Raw genomic sequence first — 23,963 nt, 5'->3', positions numbered from 1 at the left:
CCCCAGCAGAAATCTTAATAGCCAAACGAAAGTACAGAGGCTTTACAACATAGTGGGGATGAGAGCTAAAGACAAACTTATAGAGCCAGAATGTGATGAAGGCCGCACAGCTAGCAGCGACGGAGAGCTTCAAAGGAGAACCAATCCAAAATGATAACTTCGCGTTACCACTCATTCTTTTCTTCAACTCGGCCTCCACGGCCTCTTCCTCCGGAGAAAGTTCTAAAGTGGCAAGATCAACGTTGCCAAGGATGGGCGAAAGCAACTGATTCGCCACATCCTCCAAAGTTACGGTGATCTCACAGCAGGAAAGAAAGAAGGTGTGGGTAGTGGTGCACCATCGACGGACTAAATGGCGGAGGTTGAATAAGTCCCTGAAGTTAGATAAACGGTGGGATAGAACAATGGCCTTCAATGCGCCAGCCCGCTGTAGCAATCCCATAGAGCCTGTATCGGACAACTCTCTATCTACCCATTCCTCCCAACCTAAAGCCGTGTCGGACCCAAATTCGAAGTGAATGGGTACGAGGAGTGAAGTGCCTTGACGGATGGCAAGATCGGAAATCGAAGAGGCCAATGGAGCCCAAGAAATGTCTGGGTTACGCCGGCAAAGGGCAAGCCACACATGGCCTGGTGGTGGCGGCTCATAATCACCAGGACCCTTGGGGAAGTAGCCGTGGACATCATACCAAGGATCTATAAGGGGGGCACATTCACTGTTGGGACCACGCCGCTCTCCTTCCTTATCGGAATGTTCCGATTCAGAATAGACGACCTCTTCGCCCACCTCACGCGTAGCAGGATCATCGACAACCTCTTTCCCCTTACGGCAGGAAAAGGTTTGACCTTTCGTCGGTGTCATGGAGTATCGGTTGATCGGGGAAGACGGTTTGTGGTGTTTGGGAAGAAGGACACTGAGAAGAAAAAGGAAGAGAAAGAGTGCTTGTGTCCGACATATGAAGGGACTCGATCTTAAATACCAGCGCCATGAAGAGTGGTACGAAGGGATACGATGGGTCAATCGGCGGATAAGGGAAGGAGTTAATGAAGCGGAGGTTGTGTTTCAGAATAATTGCTAAACTGGGAAATTCGAAAAGACAACACTGTTCACGGCAGGAAAGAAAAAAAAATGTATGAGTTGGGGTCCACTATTCGAAAAAGCCCGCGAAGGAAAAGAAAAAGAAGAAGACAGAATGGATAGGAAAGTCTTTATTCACATATGAACTGCGGGAGCATTTCATATGCTCAAGGGGCTAAATGTAGATGCTATTTTTTTTTTTTTGGAGCCCAGCAGGAGGAAGAAGCCCAACAACGTGGGCAGAAAAAAGTGGGATAGAAAAGTCATTAAGCCCAAGAAGCATGAATAATGGATCATGGGTCCATAAAGCAAACAAATGGACCTTGAAGAAGTAAATGGGCCTAAAAGGACCCAGAAAGAGAGAAGTAGCAAACACATGGGTTGTATAGATGTAGAAGGTGAGAATGGGTCACAGCTGCCACAGCAAGCCCAAAGCAATATAAGTAAAGAAAGTAATGGGTAATAGAGAACTCAAAAGCCCCAAAGATGAAGTATAAAGTACTTGGGCTAAGGAAGCCCAAGGAGTTAGTAAAAAGCTCATGGGAAGCACAGAATTAGAAAGGGCCAAAAATGCCCAAAAGGAAGTAAGCGGGACACAAGTAATGCAGTAAAAGGCCCAATGAGTTTATTGGGCTACTAGAAAAATTATGAACAGCAAACCCAAAGAGGCCCAGCAGCCCTGGGTCAAGTAAATATCACAGCAGGCATGGCAGAATGATGTGGCAGGAAGTAATTGCAAGGCTAAGAATAGAACACGGAGAATGACACCAAGGAGGAGAAGCCCACAATCGAGCAAAGCCCAGCAAACCATAAAGAATGAGAAATCAATAAAGCAACCCACATTGCAAGAAGCCAAGAACAAACAGAAGAACAGGCAAACAGACCTTCAAACCACAGCAAGCGCATGAGCAGCAGGCAAATTTTGGACGAGCATGGAAGTAAGGCACACGTAAGGCCCAGACACCACCAGCCTGTACTCAGCCAATACAGGAAGTGGTGGGTCATGGGTCAGAGGTAAAAAGGCATAATCTGACGGTGGGGAGGGGGGAAAACCTATTTTTGTGTTTTCTGCTCAAACTCTTTTGAAGGCAGTGTCCTGTTGGGATGACATACCATCCAAAAGAAGCAAAGTTGAGTTGGAACCACTAGGTGCATGCCATAAGGAACGGAGAGGAAGAGAGTACTTACACCGTGGCAAGTAAGAATGTCACGGCAAGCAAACAAACAAAATAGTCTTCTCTGTCGGGTGAGGTGGAGTGGCGCGGCCAGCTCAGATAAATGGTGCTGGTTGGGCAATTGACCAATTAGTAATGGTCGGCAAGGACGCCCACACCAGACAAAGACGGTTAAGGGCTAAAATGGTAAAAGCCAGCCGCGGCTAGCATTATATAAGGAGCCCTTACTATGCACGGATGGGAGAGCGATCTCTGGGGAGAGAATCACTATAACTAAGAAAAACACTGAAAGATAAAACAAAGAGAAAGGAATGAAAGAATTAGAAAAGAAAAAAAAAAAAAAAAAAGAGTAAAAACGGAAAGAACAGAGTGGCAGACATGCACAAAATAGGTTGATCCCCCCTCTCCCTCTCCGACCCATGTTCTCTATTAACGGCAAATGACCTCTCTAAGTACAAGTCATTTAGGCCCGCCCCCTCAAAGCAGTTAATTTCTTCCCTAGAGAGATTATTTGCGTTGAGGAGATGGTTTCCTTCTTGACTTAGACCTAGCAACATAACTTGACACGGCAGACTGACATTTTTCTTTTAATAAGCTTATTGCTACTCATTCTATACTTATCCTTTGTTGCTGTTTCATAAAACGAGCATTCATTACCAAAGCCCATTATTTACTTTTGTCTGAATAGTAAAAGAATTTCAATTATTATTTTTATTGTATCTATCTACCGTGGTTATTATAACAGCTCTGTCTACCATGGGCATGTGATAAAAATCTTGGTAAACAAGGGGCATCATTTGCGCACAAGTCAGACCAAGGAGGGTTGCTATTGGACCAGTCCCAACTCTCTGATCCAAAAAACTTTGGGCCTAGTGCAGCAGGATGCGGCTCAGCCCAACATTTGCAAAAAAGACTCCACACCTGTTCCCAATGGTCATGTATCCTACTATCTTGACTACTACATGGACATTACAACCTGTGTGCTAACTACATTTCCATTATGGAATAAGACATTTATGGAGGCAACGGTGGAAAGATTAGAAAAGGAAAGCATAAACTTTGGGATACATTTAATATGCCAATTATTTCATGATCCATTCCCAATGGTCATGTATCCTACTATCCTGACGACCATATATACATTACAACCAGAGTGCTAACTACATTCCAATTATGAAATAAGACATTTATGGAGGCAACGGTCACTCAGGTTGCCTATATACGGGCATGGCCCCACTTTGCAAAGGTTCGAGTAAAAAAAAAAAAAAACCTACTTCCATAATACTTTCTCATAAGCTGAGTGAAAGTTTGACTTAAGCATCAAAGAAACTTGGGTCGGTGCCACACTGAAGCCCTCCAATAAGGAATTTCTTTCTTGCAAGTCTTCAGCAACTTCCTGTTTGGCCGACTAGCCCACTGAATATTTTTGCATCATCATATTTAATTGGTGTAATGTCATGAGTTTGGACTATGAATTTCCTAAAAAGCTAACCAGCTACGCACAAGACAGTTCCAATCACAAAAGAGATTCTTTTACGGAACTTACTAGCCATAAACTAGGCAGTTTAAGAATCCAACTAGGTTGAAGCTAAGCAGAAAATTACTTTACAAATGATGGTTTTTTTTTATAATCTATTTTTTTTTTTTTAAATGATGTTAAAATAAAGAAAATTTTGATTTGCACAAAGTGTATGCAAATAGATCTGTTTCAGCAAGAGGCGAGATTCAGTAATTGGAGATGTCATTTAAAATCAACAGCCTAAGTCATATACAAGCTAGAAGTGCACAACCCAAGGCAAGAAAGACCTTGATTAAGCAACGGAAAAGAGTCAAAGAGTCAAAGACCAACCCATGAACTGTGATACTGCAGTAGAAAGCTATGCTGCAGGGATTGTAGAGGGATAGTAGTTGTTGGGAAAAAAAACATTCTTGCTGCTGTCCAGGGGAGCTGAGGCACTGGCAATGCTATGGAGCTTGCAACTAGTATCAAAGTTAGAGCTGAAAAAAGTAGTTGTCATAACTTTGATCAAGGATTTTGCTAGGCCTTCATGAATATGCAGTTTGTCCTTGAGGATATCAGATCCTTGTGTAATCAGGTTGAGAACGTGTCCTTTGGTTGGGTCAATAGATCCCCCAATGAGGCTACTCGTGTTATGTAAATGAGCTTTGAAAAAGAAATTTTAAGGGTGTTTCGTACTTGAGTGCCTTTCCCCACAAGACCATGTCAGGTCTTGAGGGTTGAAGGGTGCTCTCTGTAGCTTGTGTTCCAATCAAGCGTTACTTTCTATTAAAGAAAAAAAGTATCCCTAACATGATTCAGCAAAAAACAAGTATCCTAAATCCTAAAATAGTCATATTCAAGAATGCTTAGCAGTGATTTCAAACAATCATAGCTCTTACTTGGCTGAAACCACAACACATTCAGAAATTAGCCAGAAAGTCCAGGGCCTCAAAGTTCTCTGTGGAGAATTAAGGGATGGAACGTACATAAAAATGCTTTAACAAAGCAGACGTGCACTATGGAACAATCTGCTTGACTAAAAATGTCTATGACATGAACAATGCATTTTAGCCTACATATTTGAAGAGGATTGATAATGATGCATTTACAATCAAACATGGACCTGTGCAGTCAAATTGTTTAAACATTTTAATGGACTAAAGTATATGCTTATTTTTCTCATGTAAATCACAAGCTTCATCCAATGTATTTGTCAAAAATTAGAATTATATTAACAGAAACAAAAATTTGTCAGTATATACATCAAACCCCAGAAGCAAGTCTGGGAAAGGATAAGCCTACATTAACCCAGAAACGTGCTATATACTTAATGTTATCTGCCTAGAAGAGTAACACAGCTGACATAATTTGAAATGTCAAAAAAGAAAGGGGGAGAAAACTATGTAAATTATGAGGTAAGAATAGGCAACATACAAGCTGACCCATTGCGCCTATCTATATTATATATGTTATGGACATTCTGCATGAAGAACAGATGGAAGCAGCCCTCGAGAAAAAGGGAGGGAATAAAAATAATACCATGGTAGTTGAAGAAGGGATCTTCGACCATCATCACAAAAAAAAAAGTTATTCCTGTCTGCTTTCTACATCATGAACCCTATTCAATGACTCCTCAAAAGCTAGCAATGCCTGCCTGCCATCTACATCATGAACCCTATTCAATGATTCCTCAAAAGCTTGCAATGCCACATTGTAATGGTCCAGAGAAATCACCCCCTCCTCAACAACTTGCAAGGCACTTCGGTATAATTGATTAAACCACTGCACACGGTCAGTAGCATCTACACTACCAGAGCCAACATCAGGAATGTACAAGCGCTTGTAATCCTTTTTCCAGCGTGACAGAATGTATTTAGGAGGGACCTCCTCCACCCCATTAAAATTAAGCACACACAATGCGTGCCGGCATAGGTACCCATAGAAGTTAAAGCAACTGCAAATACAACGAACCTCGCCTGCTGTTCTGTTGTATAGAACTTCATAATCCCTAATCTCCCTCCTATTTCCCTCACCCAAAACACGCTCCTTGACCAAGAATATTACGATTGGCCCATCAATGTGCAACTGTGTTGTGCTAAAACAAGAATACATCTCTTCCACTTCGTATTGGAACTTCTTAAATATTTCTCTTGTGTACACTTTGGAGAGCTGCAACTCAAAAGAACATCTTGTTTTCAGTAAGGGGCTTGAGCTTCTTGACTCAATATCTGCATGAACTTCTTCCTTGTGCTTCTTATGTAGAGCCAATTCATACTTATCAAGAAACTCTTTCAAAGGAGTTTGTTTATGCACATATCTATCAAAAAAAGGATTCAGTATGTCACCTGAACGTGCAGCAGACATTCCAGCAAAAAAAGTGTCTTTCAGATAAACTGGTGCCCACCTAACTCGATCTTCATACAAAGATCGAAGCCACTCATGATCACCAACTCCAAATCGCTGGACCATAAATACCCATGCAGTTTCAAATTCGATCACCTTCAAAGCTTCATAAACTGCTTTAATCATTGCTTTCCTGATTGCATCATAGTTGCGTAACCCTCCCAATTTTTCTGGAACTCTTTTCATAATGTGTGACAAACCAAAACGATGGAGAGATCTTGGAAACATCTCTGCAATTGCACTCTGCAAAGCCTTACACCTATCAGTAATAATAGTTTGTGGAGGACGTCCTGACATGCATGTAAGCCAAGCTTTGAACAGCCAAATATAAGATTCTGTTGTCTCACCTGCAAGCAGGCCACACCCAAGCAATACTGATTGGCCATGGTGATTTATTCCAACAAGTGCTACAAGAGGGATCTCATATTTGTTTGACAAATATGTGTTGTCAAAATAAATAACATCACTAAAGTAACAACATGCAGCCCTAGATCTAGCATCAACCCAAAACACATTCCTCAAACGCCCTTCGTTGTTGAGATCCATCAAGTAAAAGAAGTTCGGATTAGCCAATTGCATACGGCAGAGATAATTATAAATGGCTTGTGTGTCACCCTTTTTTAGGCTCAGCTGATTGGGATGATCAGTGAAATTCCCGACTTCTCTTGCATTTGAATTTGAGCCCCCATTGCCTCCTGCATCTATCACAAGTGCTCTGTACAACTTGACTGTTTGTACTTCTGCATCGGAATTTGAATCTGACTTCCTTTTAGTTCCACTGCCCATCTTCTTAATTGATTTGTAGACCTTGGTACCTAATAAATGGTTGTGTTCAAGTGTAACTTCAAGTATCCTCCACCTTTTGGAGTCAACTAACCTCATTCTTATCATTGCAGGGCAACCGGTTCTTGTTTCCTTTCTTAAACGATTTACATCTTTAATTCTTTTAAAACCCTGGCTGCTGCAACAAAGTACTGCACCATACTTCTCTCTGCTATTACGCTTGAACCATGAATTCTTCACTCTAACGCGAAACCCAGCTTCCTTAGCATAGCAATTATAGTAATTGTAAGCATCATCATACGACTCAAACTCCATTCCAACAGCAGGTGCAACAAACTCCTTCCTTCCTTCAGAGAGACCATTTTGATAATCTAATTCTGTCATTACACCATCTTCTTCTTTTTGAATCTCATTGCACTCACTATCAGGCACCTGCTCACTGCTAAGGGAGGCTTCTTCCATCTGGAATACAAAATCAAACCCCCGAAGGTCAATTAGATTATCAGAAAAGCAAACTAAGTATAGAACAGAGATCATGACAAACGTATCCTGTAAGGTGTAAAGAACCTTACCAGTTTTATATATAAGGCTCTTAACCCCAGAAAATCAATGTCAAGACTATAATCCTCAGCCTAATGCCTTCATTTTTTAAGGTTAATCATGCCATGCATACGTTGGTAGTTGGGCCCCAATCAACTTGGTATTGGGCAATGTGCTCTTATGTGCAATAATAAATTATTCAAAAAAACGTAGAAGACACAAAAATAATTGAAAATACTAGCAAATAAAACAGCTCAATATTACCCTTGCCCCCACTTGCCATCAAAGTTACCTGTCTAAATCACACAAACTATGCAAGGGTAACATTGCACTGTTTTCAAAATTTTAAGAACTAAAGTGATACAATTAATAGTTTAAAGACAAAATTAACCTTTGACATATAGTGCAGGACCAAATTCATAGTTTGTTGTATTACACACATGAGCGCGCGCACACACACACACACACACATACACATATATACATAAAACACAGGGGTTGTATGTGTGCACACTTGGACTTTCTACAACAAAACAAAACAAAGCCTTAATCTGAAAATTTTGGGATATGTTATGTATACAACAGACTAATCAAGGTCAACTACATGTATTCTTTTCCATCATTCTATTGAAACTAAAATCATACTCTCTGTGATCTTCTTAATTGTCATATCCTTTTTTAATACTTCTACTAACATCATTTGATGTCTTCCTCTACCCTTTTTCATTCTCTTGAGACTTTTATCAACTCAATGCATTAATAGTTCTACTCTGCACATGACCAAACCATTTCAAATGTCTCTCATCTTTTCATCAACAGGGACCACCTATTAAAGGAACAAGACTAATTACTGTAGCAAAATCAAGTTAGACCTAGTGGCCACAATGGTCTAGGAAGTAGAGTTCAAAAGCTCTGAAAATGGCTGTTCGGGATATGTTAAATTGGGAAGATGATTAAAATTTCAACGCAAATAAAAGAGACATACTTGAAATATGTGTGTGTGTATATATATATATATATATATATATAATTTCCTTGTGTTAGAATAATAGTTAAATGATTAAATTAACAATTTCCAAACAACTTAAGTTTTTGGATAATCGGTAATTTATTATTGTATCAGAGTAGGTGGTCTTGAGTTTGAACCCTGTCTTCACTCTACATCCCATTTAAAAAAGTTCAAAATCTCACATGTTATGTCCCACTTATTAAGGGGGAGTCTGGGCTCACATGTGAGGGTGTGTGTTAGGATCATGATTAAATAATTAATTCACAATTTCCTAACAAATTAAGCTTTCAGGAAAATCAGTAATTTATCACCTTGCAATGAGTATGTAAGGTGAATCTGAAATAGGACAAGTACAGCGTCAATCATCCTTAGGGCGGCCACCATCTTCAAAGTGGTGTAAACTCAAAAAATATTATTTTGATCATTCAATAGTTGGGGGAGGGGGGGTTTGAACCCAAGATGTCTCCTTTGAAAACATCAGGAGGTGCCGACCACTTGAACTACAAGGCTCTTGGCTGGTCTAAACTCAAAACTAATGGTTTTGTTATGGGGAACCGTAAGCCAGCAGGAGTTGGAGGTTTGACTAGGTATGAAATGGGCATAGAAGTAAAAGGCGCAATGTGTAATGCATATCTTGGGTCTACAGTCTACTATAGAGGCTTATATATTGGCCCTGCGTGATGGGATTCAATTAGCTACTAATGTGAGCAAAGTTAACTTAGAAGCTATGAAAGCACTGATCCTTCTCTACAAGTGGCATGTGCCACTGTGTCAGTAGCTTGGGAGACACTGGTATCCACTCAACAAATATTGGACATGTAATACGTGCCAAAAATTTGAAACATAAATAAAATTTTCTTGATTAGGGGACAGTACTAGAAAAAGCGTAGTGTATGGGTTGGTCACGGAGGTGAACACAGCTAGTACAGGTATGAATAAAAGAAGAAATTTCTTGACATCTTTTCCGCATTTTGAATATGGCGTTGACATGCAAGGAAGATGTACTTAGAATGCAAATATGTGAAAGGGGGAAATGTAATTCAAGTATATGAAAATGTGAATGCTAAAACTTTGTAACTTATTTGACAAGAAATAACGCCTAACCTTTCAAGGTACTTAGTTACAAATTTGAAATACATTCAAAAAGTTTATAAAATTGTACATAGGCATTTTATTTTATTTTATTAATGTACCCCCATGTGCCTTACTGTAGCTTTTTTGAAAAAAAAATATGTATTGGTGTACATGTATCACTATCATGTGATATTGTGCTTCATAGCTAAGTTACTTTCTACTAATTCTCGAAATATGCAGACACCTTTTTGCACCCATATGGGTCCTAAATTGATGATTGCAGGCTCCTGCTGCATTCAACCCATAATTGAGGTTAATGCATACATACAGAGAGACTAACCGGGCACAGATCTCATAGCAATGTAGGGATACATTTTCTTTCCTTACAGATATATACTTCCCATTTTCAATATGACTTATATGGGTCATGCAGTATATTAACTCTGTTCTTAATATTAGTATCCATTGAACAAATAAGAGAAACACAGGCACACGCTAACACACATAGGCTAAACATTAAAGTCAACTGTAAAGATAACAATATGTTAAGCTTGTTTTGCTCTCAATATGCCTCATTTCATACAGAATTCTACACAATTCCCTCATTTCATTCATCTTAGCGTTCATTTTTTCTATTTATAATAAATCTTGGAAAAATTTAAACTCAGACAGACATTAATTGAGAAAAATACACTTATGCATAGTTCATATCAAATCAAAACTACTCATAAACCCCCAAAAAAAAAGATACATTAATTTATATACATACACACACATGCACAAACAAAATGAAAGCTAGAGTAATTTTGAATAAGAAATCGATTCTAAATTGAAATAAGCATTGGTGATATTAAACGATCACATACAAGTGTTAGGTTCAAACTATCCCAAGCTCATTCCTATTACACTAAATCCCTCCGTTTGGAAGCCAAGAAATCGCAAGAAAACGAAAGAAACCAAACGAAAATCATATTATCAAACGTTTAAAAGCCGAAAGACTCGAATTTTTCACCATTGGTTTTCTTTTTTTCATTTCCTCCGTTTTCTCGGGAACCAAACAACAACCCCAAAAAAACAACAAATTCATACACAAGAACCGATCAAAATACACGAAGAGAAAGTAAGTTTTTGGTTCCAAAATCAAATCCTAAAACAAAAGTGAGAGAGAAAATAAAAACACAAAATTAGGGCAAAAAGTATGTGTGATTGTTAGGAGTGCTTACATTTAGGAGAGCGTGGTGTTGTGAGATTTTGGATCCGAATAGGAAGCTCCGCCGACCCGAGAATTTGCGGAGTCACCGGTCGGACTCTCTGATAAAGAGGCTAACAGAAGAGACTCTCTCTCTTTCTTTCTCTCTGATTCTGTTTTTTATGTTTTTGGATTTTACGGCGTGAAAGCCTGAGTGTTTTCCTTTTTCCGTTTTTACCCCAAAGAAAGAAAAAAATATGACTACAAATTAGTATTTATTTTGATAATTTCTTTTTTTAGAATGATTTATATATTTATTTTGATAATTTTGTTACATTAGGGAATAAGAATTTGAAATTTGATGTGCTCTTTTAAAAAAAAAAAAAAATTAAGGTATATGATATAACTTAAATTTAGGTTTGGATCTGTTTAATTTTGTCAACATTTAGAAATTTGGAGTTTAGGCTAGAATATCAAGCTATTTATCCAATATGTGAGGGAGTCCATTGGGAGTGTCCACGTGTTAGGAGAAAAAATTGTCCCAGTGACACCATGTTAGGTGCTAATGTATCCATTAAATGTCACATTAGGCTATAACCTTACTCAGTCTATTTTTATTGGAGATAAATTTTGACAAATCCACCATTGGATAACATCTTATTCTTAAATTTTCCATACTTGCAAGATTTCTAGAAAATTAAATATTGATAGCTATGTCATTAATAAATTGTTTAATTTCAAGTTTTTATAATTTAAAATTATGCATAAAATATAAGCTTATAGATCATATAGTGTATATAATATCTTATTAACACAAAATTTGACATGTGTATTAAGACTGTAAAGAATATTCAATTCAATGGTTAGATTTTTAAAATATGTAGTAATGTTTATTTTATTGAGTAAGGTTGTAACTTTAGATTACAACTAATTTTGTAATTAAACTTTGTCCATTTTTCTATTCAAAATTAGGTCGTTTTGACAACATTGACTATTTTAGTCAAAAGTATATACAAATCTGTGTAAAATGTATTAGTTTCTTTGTCACTAAGAAAGTCTAGTTTTCCTTAATTCTCTTAGGCTGTAAAACTGTCGTCCCTTTGTCAGAAGGTGTTTACTATCCTCTAGTGGTAACAAGTTTATTACTAGGGTTTGTGGTTTTTCCTTTTTCGGGGTTCTAGGGAAACACCGTGAGTTGAGTTTTTATCAAAATATCCTAATTTCATCTACTTCCCCGATATGGATGATTTAACAAAAAGTTGGAACCACCTTTCTCTACATGAGGGGGAAAGTAAATGTCTTCAACTACAACCAAACACCATTAAAGCATGGTATGGTGGACTAAGATCCCTCCACGGTGGTGGTAGTGTTTACTACTACCTCATCGGAGGTTGCTCATTCTGGAAATGAGAGTATTGATTGCTGTGAGATTTCAGGAAAAAAAAAATAATGAGAGTAACATATTGGATTCAAACGGTCAAGCCCTGCCAACCCATCGAGTAAATCCTCTGTTCTCAGGTACAATTAATCATGAGGAGTTATTCTCGAAGAAGTTAATTGAAATTGATCAAGATATTAGCCGTTTTAATAAAAACATTGTTGAAATTGAGGAGATAAATATCTCACATGGGGGTTGAAAAACATGTTGTTATTCACTCCATAATTACCAAAGATGACCCATTTATCCCAGAGTTTACTACACCATGTGACTTCCAACCTCCCCACTCACAAATTTTGTTCTCCTCACAAACTCAAGAGAAAGTCCCAAAGCCTAACCATACACCTTTTGCGCCTCCAAACATTGGTATGTGGAAGAGTTTGGCTTGAGGGGCTTCACCTGTGGACTCAAATATGGGTGAAAGCATTCTCTCAAAGCGTCCCATTCTGACATTTGATGATCACTCAGAGTAACCTGGCAAGCGTCGTATGGTTTCTTCAAATGGTGCTGAAAATATCTTGATATTGGCAGAGGCTAATAGTTGGCCCTGCTAGAAGTCATGAGTATTTTAATTTGGAATTGTCGTAGGCTTGGGAACCTACAGATGGTTCAAAAGCTCGATGATTTGATATGGGCACAAGATTTTGCAGCTGTGTTTATAGCCGAGACATGGTTGGGTAAAACAAGACTAAGTGAAATCTTGAAACAAAAAGACTTTGGACAATTTCATATTGTGTCTAAGGTTACTCTTGGAGGTGGCTTGGCTCTTATTTGGAAGCATGATTTTGATTTGCCAATGGACACCTCCTCTCTCAATCATATCGATGCGATTATAAATAAGGGCAAGGAAGAGGAGTGGCGTTTTACAAGTTTTTATGGTGCACCGGAAACTCATAAACACTATGAATCTTGGAGCATTCTAAAAAATTTATGCCAAAATTTCTCCTTTCCTTGGTTGTGTGGGGGGGGGGGGGGATTTCAATGAGATTCTTAAGTCTCATGAGAAGTGTGGTGGGAGACCTCAGCCAACAAATCAGATGCAATAATTCAAAGATACTTTGGATGAGTGTAGTTTTGCTGACTTGAGTTATGAAGGAAATAAGTTTACCTAGTACAAAATAATTTGGGGTAGAGGCACTGTGAGGGAAAGACTAGACAAAGTGTAGACACCGCATTTTGTACCCCTTACGACTCGAGTTCTTGTTCTCCAATGATGTTGAATTTTAAGACCCAAGGTTGGTTTAGGGCTCAATCAGATGTTAAATTGATTTGAGAAATGTTAAAATGAAAAATATACCTTTTAATGAGCAAATAAATATATTTTTGGAAAATAAAGCCAAGGAAACCCTTGCTATGCCCAAGCAAGAATCAGCCTGCGCATGCAGCTTTCTGCATGCGTACGCAGACCCAATCTTGCACACGCATAGCAAATTCTAGAAACTAAACAAGACAAATTTTCAACATTAATGTTAAGGTTTGAAACGAATCCCACAACGTTTGGGAGTCGTTCCAAACCCCTATTTTCACACTATAAGTAGCCTTACATGATATATTTTCAAAGACACACATAATTCTCACGGAAAAAAATTAAGATTCACTATAAATAGTGAATTAAAGAGGGAGTTTTTCACAAAACATCTTCAAGTCAATTTTCTTTTGATTAGGGCAATTTCTGGCCTTGATCTTTGAGTTTAAGATTACTAATCACTCTTTTTGTTAATTGTGAATAGATTTGACTGAGGGAAACAGTAAAAATCAAGCTTGAAGGGCTTTTGTTTAAGGTATTAGTTTCAAACTTTTCTTTTTCCTTTTCTTTTATTTTCTATGTTTTAATCTTTTTGTTTGCTTTAATTTCTGTTGCTATATGTTATAACATGTTAGGATGTTTGATTTAGTGTTTTAAGTCTTTGCTATGTTTTTAAGGTTTTTAGGCAGAAACCTACGTGCGCATAATCTTGCCTGCACACGCAGGCTTGATTATGCCCATGTAGGGTTGTTCATGCATGCGCATGAACTTGCCCAGAAACCCTAATTTTATTTTATCTATTTTTACATTTGTTTTCAAATGTAATGTTTCTGTTTAGCTTCTCTTATATGTTTCTATAGTTTTAATCTTTTGTTTCACATGATTAATTGCTTGGTTTGTCTTAGATGCTAGAATTAGGGTTTTATTATTTTAATGTTATGAACATGCATTTACATGCTAATGCATAATGCCATAGGTGTTGAGTTGCTACAAGATAAGTAAAGGTAAGTCATGCATTCAAATGAACATGCATGACTGGGTTTGATATTTGTGATCTTGATGCCTTGGATGATGACATGTTTCGTTGGCTTTGTCTCTACCCTTGATTTTTAATGATTCATATGTTTTTTCCTTGGATAAGATATGATGAAATGATAATAGTAACATGCTTAGGTTTATGTTATGCTATGCTATGCTCAATGAATTCTAGGTTGGTTGGCATGTATGTTAGATGAATGTTAGGAGATGCCATGGTAGATGAATAGGGTCTATGATGTGATGTATGATTAAATGTATGGTAGGCTTTGTTTAATAATCAAGATAGATGTATGGTTAGGGATGATTGATGTCATTTTGATTGTTAGATGTATGTTAGTGTGTGTGTGTGTGTGCGTGTGTGTGTGTGTGTGTGTGAGTTAGATACAAGTATTGAGTATGCCTTTAATAGGGTTAAGACATAAGAGATAATGAAGGGAAGCCAACCTTAGAATTGGGCGATTTTGGATGCCTAACACCTTCCCAAGACCGTACTTTAATTTCGAACTCATATCTCTGGTAGTAAGATCAAAAGGTCTTTCCTTTTGAGGGTGATATATATATATATATATATATATATATATATATATGGTTCCTAGACCATTGCAAAAACTAGGCGGCGACTCCCCCCCCCCCTTGTGTCCACACAAAGTAGTGGCAAATTTTAAATGGTTATCCCTTTTCCTAGCCATGAAAGCTCTTCATCTAGAATGCGGTTTGTTTAACCTTAAACTTGTGACTATTCACCCAGTTGGCATCCCTATTCGTAAACAAAAGCCTTGGAGATTTGAGTAAGTTTGGTTGAAGGATGAAGGTTGCCACTCTACAATCAAGAATGCTTGGCAAAGTAATCTTCACTCTCTCTCACCTATGACTATGGTTAAGAAAAACTTGGAAGATTTTCAATCCAAACTTTGGGTGTGGAGTAAATTTTCTTTTGGAAATATCACTCAAAATCTGGTTGGAAAAAAAAATTCTGAAGGAAGCCGAGGATGCAGCAATTAGGGGGGTGTGGATTGGGTTCATCATTTAAAATTGGAGTTGAGAGATTTAAGTCAAGAAAAACAATTATGGAGCAAAGATCAAAAACTTCTTGGTTGAGTAAATTTTCTTTTGGAAATATTACTCAAAATCTGGTTGAAAAAAAAAATTTGAAGGAAGCTGAGGATGTAGCAATTAGGGGTGGGTGTGGATTGGGTTCATCATTTAAAATTGGAGTTGAGAGATCTTTTAAGTCAAGAAAAACAATTATGGTAGCAAAGATCAAAAACTTCTTGGTTGAAAGATGGAGATCAGAACACTCGGTATTTTCATAGTAGGGCCTTGCAGAGGTACAAAAGAAATTTGGTGAAAGGATTAAGAAACTACTCGGGTCTGTGGTGTGAAGGGGATGATCAAGTGACTAAGATGTTTATTGATTACTATGAGGAATTGTTCACTTCCTCCAACCCAAATCATGAACTTGAGGTGTTGGAGACTATTCCTCGGGTAGTCATTGAAGAAATGAACTAGCAGCTTCTTGTGGAATTTACAAAAGGTGAAGTTGATCTTGATCTCAAACAAATGTCTCCCTTGAAGGCTCCAAGGCCAGATGGTATGCCGTCTTTGTTCTATCAACATTATTGGAACAACATTGGTATGGATATGTTAGAAGCTGTCCTTTCTTTTTTAAATATAGATACTATTCTAGCTAGCATTAACCATACTTTTGTTACTCTTATTCCAAAAGTAAAAAAGTCCAGAAAGAGTCATTGAAATTCGCCCCATTGCCTTATGTAATATTCTTTATAAATTGATTTCAAAAGTGCTAGCTAATAGGTTGAAAAGTCTTTTACCAAGTGTGATTTTAGAGTCCCAAAGTGCTTTTCAATCCGATAAAGCTATTTCAGATAACATCTTGATAGCTTTCGAGACCTTGCACCACATGAAGAAAAAAAAGACTAGGAGGGAAGGGTTCATGATTATAAAGCTGGACATAAGTAAGACATGACAGTATGGAATGATTTTTTCTTGAGCAACTGATGGTAAAGATGAGTTTCCATGAGTGCTAGATTGGTCCAATTATGGTATGTATCAAGACAGTCACTTATTCATCTATCTATATATTACTAGGAGCTGAAGCGTAGTATCTAGTGTTGCTATGCTCACGTTGAGCCACGTCAATAGCCATGTCATTCCATTATCTTTTTTTGTATTTGTCCAACAATTTCAAATTAGTTTTTATCAATTTTAAAATACTAATAAATATAAAATTTATCTCAACCCTATCTCCACCATAAAGCCCACTTCTTATTAATTTAATTCCACCATAAAGCCCAAACCCAAAGCCTTTTCAACCTAAACCCTTTGTAAAACCCTTTGTTTTCACAATTACAAACTTTTTGTTTTTCCTTTCCTTTTGTTGCATGCACAATTTTAGATTCCTTCCCCTTCCCCACGTTTTGTCATGCAAAACCCTTTGTGAAATCCTTTTTCACGGTTTTAAACTTTCTGTTTTTTATTCATTTTCAAAATTACATAATTCAAATGACTTTTACACTAATGAACATCCCTCACACGCTACTTCAAGGTCTGTCTTCAAGTAGCCATGTGTTTATTGTATTACACTGTATCACGGGGCAAGCTATAACCATCCACATTCCCCATTATATCTGCTGCACCCTGCACCCTAAACCCTAAACCCTAAAACCCTAAACCCCAAACCCCAAACCCTATATCTTTTGCTCTGTTATGCAAAAGATATAGAACTATTCAGTTGCTTCATAATAGTTATTTTACCATTAATGAAAGTAACGGACACATGTTACTTTATTTGCTACCCTCATTATTTGATAATCATTTAGATACATGGAATATGTGATCGCTAATAAAAAACCCTATAATATTGATTAAGACGTGGCTAGGTTGGCGGATCAAATCTATGCAGCACAAATCAATTCAAATCAAGGCATCTTAATAATGATACACTTTATGGAGGAGAACATCAAACGTAAGTTACAATTGAAAATTTTATTCAATACAATAAGATTTAAGCTTTATAGTGGAGGGTATATGAAAGGCTTTTATTAACAACGAAAAATAATTGCTATTAACTTAAACAATCACTCATCCATAAAACAAGTAAAACACTATAAATTACAATCCTAAACAATTTCAAAAATTACAAACCAAAAATATCATAAAAATACTCTCTACACAATCACGAAAATGAGCGTACAACATGAATTACCTATAGAGTTATTGCTCAAAATATTTTCCAATGTTGGAAGACAATCGCCAAAATTTTTAGGCAATATCAAAACAATGTACACAAATTTAAATTCTCAACTAACGTATGTTACTTTCACATGAACTCTCAACTTTTTCTCTACTAATCACAATCTACCACATCTAAAATTATCTCAAAAAATATTGTAGTCCTATATTTTTCTCTTTTTATTAACTTTATACAATGAAGTTGTGCATAGTTCTAGAATCATTTTTATGTTTTTGAAATTAAAAAAAAAAAAATCGACTTCATGGATCCAATATTGCAATTGTGATGATAATAATATTCACATGTCATCCTTAGCATATGATTATTGTCATGTTTTATCACCAGTTGATTCTTTTTAGCACATTCATTTCTTAATATGTGTTTCTATTTTAAAAAAGACAACTACAAGCTATTCAATCGGCTAACCAAAAAAACAAAAGTTCTTCACCACATTTATCTGACTGAACTACTCCAAAATCCTTTATTCCTTCAAAAGGATAAAGAAAAACTCATTGATCAATGCTTTAGGGCTGGAAAAAAATAAGAACTATTTTGGGTCAGAGCTCACAAATATTTTGTCCAAGGTCAAACAAAAGCACGAAAAGAAATCATTCTTTAAGCCAACATAAAAGGAGACAAAAATGCAAAATATGGACTCGCAATTGTGTTGTTGTGCAAATCAAATGATGACAGAATACAACTACTATTATCAATTCTAAAACAACCAGATGGAAAACAATTGCTACAAAAATATCGACTAATCCTTCGACATACAACTTTTGGAACAAACACATTTCACATCCCAAAAAACCAAGCATGCAAGAAAAATGGAATGGGTCATTGGGATCGTGAATGCCTTTACCCTTATGGAAATGAAGAATTACATGTAACATGCAAAATGTGCTCAATTGACTTGGAAATGTACAAATTAGCCAACCGAGTATGGTAGAAATTATGTTTTTTTTTTTAAATCTAAAATAAAATTTCCTCTTTCTATGCCAAATACTAATCTCTAATAATACAAAATTAATTCCATGACCAAAACCTCTAGTCACCATAAATCCTACAATATATTGGTCATACATATATAATGCATCTTGAGTAGTAATACATAGAAAAATATTAATAATAATAACACTAACATAGAAAAATTTATCACGCTCAACTCGGAAGTCCGCAACTAGTTATTGATAAATGGTGAACCTAGGGGTCATATTTAGCCTATGGGGGGGATTTGTCAAGGTAGCCCTTTGCCACCTTATCTCTTCTTACTATGCTCTGATGGCCTTAAAGGTCTTATCCAATGTGAGGTAAATTTGGGAAATCTCAAGGGCTTCTCCTTATGTAAACATGGTCCATGAATTTCCCATTTATTTTTCGTAGATGATACCCTACTCTTTTGTCGAGCTAGATTGGGTGATGTCCAAGCAATTCAAAATATTTTGATCCTCTATGAAAAAGCATCTAGTCAGTAGATTAACAAAGCAAAACAAATCTATTTTTTGGTATATCCATAGATGCAGCTACTAAAGAGTATATCAAGGAGTTGTTGGGAGTTCCTGAAATCAAAGAATATGAGAAGTACCTTGATTTTCCTACTATGGTGGGAAAAAAATAAAAGGGAAAGTTTAAACTACATAAAGGAGTTCACTGGACTAAATGGGAAATGTTGTCTTCCAAAATCAAAAGGGAGCATGGGTTTTAGAGAATTGAAAAAATTCAATGAGACGATGTTAGCAAAACAAATTTGGAGACTAGTACATGATACTGATTCCCTTTTCTATAAGGTTTTTAAGCCAAAATATTTTCCTTCGAGTAATGTGTTTGAGGCCAAGGTAAATTCAAGTTCCTACACTTGGAGAAGTATCCTAAAAGCTTGCAAGGTTATAGCTATGGGGGCAAAGTGGAGGGTAGGGAATGGGAGCTCAATCTGAATTTACCATGACAAATGGTTACCTGGTGAAGAGCATGAGATGGTGGTTTCACTACCAAATCTGTTACCTATTGATGCTATTGTAGATGTATTGGTGGATGAAGAGACAAGGTGGTGGAAAATGTTAACATAATTGATCAATTATTTCTACCTTTTGAGACACTATGAATTAAAGCTATCCCTCTTTGTATGACTCCCTAGGAAGACATCCTAATGTGGCTGAAAGCTATGAGTGGATCATATTTAGTAAAATCGGACTATTGTCTGCTTTGTGACTCGGAGCATGGTAATTTACGTTCAACATCAAACTCAAGGCACCAAAGAAATTCTAAGCTGGTGTTTGGAGGCTGAATGTTCCTAGTAAGCTGAAATCTTTTGTGTGGAGAGCTTGTACCAACTCACTACCTACCTCGGCAAATTTGTTTAAGAGAAAAGTGGTTTCTTCTCCAAAAGTGGTTCCTAGCAAATTTGTAGCAATTGTCAACGTGAACTAAAAACAATTCTTCATGCAGTTTGGGATTGTGATTCTATAAAATCAATTTGGAACAGGGACTTCAATGGACTGAATTGAGGAACTCATCCATTGGAATCATTTGCTGAGCTCTTTGGGTTAGTCTTAGTTAATTCAAGAGGTGTTGAATTTTTTGCTATGACCTACTGGTCCTTATGGACAAGGCGGAATAAAAGTAGATTAGGAGATAGAATCGAACCTTTGAATAAGGTTTCTTATTTGGTTCGTGAGCAACTCAATTGTTTCCAAAAACTACGGCAAAATACTCGGACAAAACCTCACCCTAGCAAAATTGTTTGGAAGCCACCTAACCCGAGTAAGCTAAAAACTAACTTTGATGGGGCCATCCTTGAAGATTTGAATGTAGTGGGTATTGGAATAATGGTTGTGAGAGACTACGCCCCCGGCCCTTTTTTTTTTATGTTGGCCAAACCCACGTGAATAGGTGGAGTCGTGTTATTGCCTCTCAAAATGAAGGTTCAACTGATTATATTTTCCGCTTTAGATTAAAGGTTTTACAATAGAGTCGTTACTTATTTAATTATTGGAATAAATAAGAAAACCAAAATTGAAAAATTCCTCATTTTATTGATTTGCAAATGAATTTACATTGATCATAAAAAATTACATGGCTTTAGTCCTAGATACAATCTAAAATGGCTTTGTTTCCTAGTTACAATCTAGAAATTGAAAATTACATGGATAAGTATTGGTCTATCAACTCTAGATCTAAGTTCGAAGGCTATGTTATAAGGTGGGAAGGTGTTAGGCACCCACCTTGCCTAGTGAAACTGGTCTTCTAGATTATGATGGTCAACATTCATATCATATCATTCAATATGCTACTAATCAATTTGCATGTTCATTGCTTTGCTTTGCTTGAATTTAATGTGTGTGCATATGATAAACCCTAATTCAATTTATTAAGCATTGCATTTTGATTGAAAAACAAATTCTAGTGAATGTGCGTGGATGATGATATCCTAGATTCAAGGATTTGAGAGAATTATGAAGCAAACATGTTTATCATTTTTTTTTTTATGTGGATTTAAGATCAAAGCTAGTGTTATACATAAACATGTGATGAACAACCAAAAACATGTGAAGAATACATGTGAATAAGAACATTTATTCAAGGGATTTAAATAAACACTAGCATCTCTAATCCTAATCTCATCATAATAATATTATAAAATAAAATAAAATAAAATAAAAACTAGGCATACATGCATGCAAGATCCACACGGTGGATGAGGAGACTCTTGATGGAGGTAGGTCCTAAAGGTAGAGTAGAAAAGAAGAATTGGGAGAATGAGAGTGAGTCTCACTCAATACCTTGAGTCTCAGGAAGACCAAAATATGACAAGATTACTCTGTTTCACTAGAACTCAAGAAAGGAGAAGAGAGAGGGGGTTTTGGTGTGCTTTGGAATGGAGGAGAGGAGGGGTTTATATAGTTGCATTGGAAAAATATGAATGGAATGTCATTTAATGAGGGTTGACAAAGGATCAAAAAGAATTATAAACCTAGATCTTATTTCAAACTTTAGGGGAAGCTGATGCATTAAATGTAGAGATTGGTGGGAGTGATGAACAAACAAAATTCGGTTTTCCTATAACTATTGTAACAGTCTGCAGAGACAAATTCAAAAATTCATATCTTACTCAATTTTGATTGGAATTGTCTCGTTCTTATGCTCAAATTGAAGCCTCAGATATCTAGTTTCTGAAAAAATTAATTTCACTCACAGATTCAAAATATTCTGAGAGATATCAACAAAATGGTAAGCAAAGGTCATTTGTTGGAAAATAATTTTAGCACAATTAGCAATAATAGGCCCCAAATTGATTTCCAATTAACATTAATAGACTCCAATCACTTCCATTTCAGACTTAATTAGTTCCAAATTTACCCTAATTAAATAAATAACTATACAAGTTACTTATTGAATTATTAATGATTGATTATCTAATTAATCAAGTATGTGCAACCTTACCATAAGATGTAATCTTAGCCAATCAAATTATGACACATCAGTCAAAGGCCTTGTATTTGAATTGGCATCTCCCCATACACAAAGTGCTTAGGGAATTGAGGGGAAAAATATTTGAGCTGCAGGGTTAACAGCATATTGTAATTATCTCCAAAAACAAATTATGACACATCATTAATTTTAAATTGATTATAATTATAACCAATTGGAATCATTTGTTCATAATCACATATAGTCAGACTCAATTTGTGATAGTGCAGCTCGGCCATTAAAATTTAATTTGATGATAACTTTCAATCTGATGATCCGATTAAGACTTACAACCAGTCAATTTGATCGTTACAACATCAAGATTATTTTGATGAAATGAAATGAAGGATATAGCGGCCACAATTAAGATGCCTATTTCAAGGTAAAATTCCTCTTTTATCCTCTATGTGAGATTAGATGCAGGTTGCAAAATGAGATGTCAACAGTAGTTCGCAATTCTCAGGGAGAAGTTTTTGGCAATTTTATCCAAAATTATTCCCTTGCCATCTTCTTTGGTTTTGGTGGAGACTCTTGCTGCTAGAAGAGCAGTCCTCTTTATCAAGGAATTGGATCTGCACAGCTCTATCTTTGAGGGAGATTCCGCAATTTCCATCAATGTTCTTCAAAGTAATAATATGCCCTAATCGTATTTTGGTCACATTGTTAAAGACATTATGTCTTCAACGAATTCTTTACAGAGTGTCAAAGTTTTTCTCTCTTATACACTTAGACAAGATAATATTTTGGCTCGTGTTTTGACTAAAGAGAACAAGACTTTCTTTTCCATGTATGTTTGGATAGAGTCTGTTCCTCTTGATATTTATAAGGTTTTTGTAACTGATCTTTTAGCTATCCAATAAAATTGCCTCACAGGGCTGATTCTCAAAAAAATATATTAAGTCATACTATTAAGATATCTTTTACATACCCATCCATGTTCCAAATTTTAACTAGTATTTTCATTTTTCTTTTTTTCCCCTACTCTCTCCATCTCTCCACACTTCAGACAACAACCACACAGAGTGCACATCATACCCTTCTTTAGTCAATTTTTTTAAGATCCTAGACTCTCATATTAAAGTGGTGTTAAACTAATCACAACTTATCTCTTCGACAAGTTATAAAAAGAGTTTAGTAATGGACTTAATCAATTTCAATGGAAAGCTTTATATTTGAAGCCCATTTTCCTTGTGATTTGGGCTTGGATTTTTTGCTCAATCCTTTTCTTGGTTTCCTTGATTTTCCTCCGGTTGAAGTTTTATGTTATAAAAATTAAGCCATGTCATGTTCTCACACAATTGGGCAACCCCTCTTCAAAGTATGATCTGAAATGAAAAACAAAACATGTACAAACTAAGGTTTAAAGTTCAAATCAGACTCAAAGATCTTCATTAACCGAGCCATTATTATTGAAGGCTTACACAGTTGTAGAGCTTTTGTTAACATAGGCATCCGTGCGTAAAATATGGAATTAAAATGAAGGTTTGAAACTTGCTTATCATCCTTTCTCTTGGCCAAAATCTATTAAGCGGAATCCACAAGTATTAAACAATATAATTTTCAAAAAAGGTCCTCTCCCCATATATCCAATGTGGGGGGCAGAATGGTTTTGGTAATTTGCTATCCTTACCTGATTAGGTCTTTAATGTTATAAAAAAGGATGCTAGTAATTGTATATTTCTATTGTTATATAATATCTTTAGTAATCAAGCGTGACGTTGTGCATTTTCAATAATATATATATATATATAGATTCCAAGGCAGCTGCA

General features: G+C 36.4%; 1 protein-coding gene across 1 annotated transcript; it reads right to left on the bottom strand.

Annotated features, from left to right (window-relative positions):
• Positions 1-4,927: 4,927 nt before the first annotated feature.
• LOC142633238 (protein FAR1-RELATED SEQUENCE 6-like) lies at positions 4,928-10,975 on the bottom strand. The gene is made up of 2 exons (XM_075807458.1): positions 10,787-10,975; positions 4,928-7,402 (listed from the first exon to the last, which is right to left on the bottom strand). Exon 2 carries the CDS (start codon positions 7,400-7,402, stop codon positions 5,342-5,344), a length of 2,061 nt encoding a protein of 686 aa, XP_075663573.1. The 5' UTR covers positions 10,787-10,975; the 3' UTR covers positions 4,928-5,341.
• Between the last annotated feature and the right edge of the window lie 12,988 nt (positions 10,976-23,963).

This window comes from Castanea sativa, chromosome 5 (genome assembly GCF_040712315.1).
Source record: "Castanea sativa cultivar Marrone di Chiusa Pesio chromosome 5, ASM4071231v1".
NCBI lineage: Eukaryota > Viridiplantae > Streptophyta > Magnoliopsida > Fagales > Fagaceae > Castanea > Castanea sativa.
Note: the sequence above shows the minus strand (reverse complement) of the source record. Positions and strands in the feature narration are given on the sequence as shown.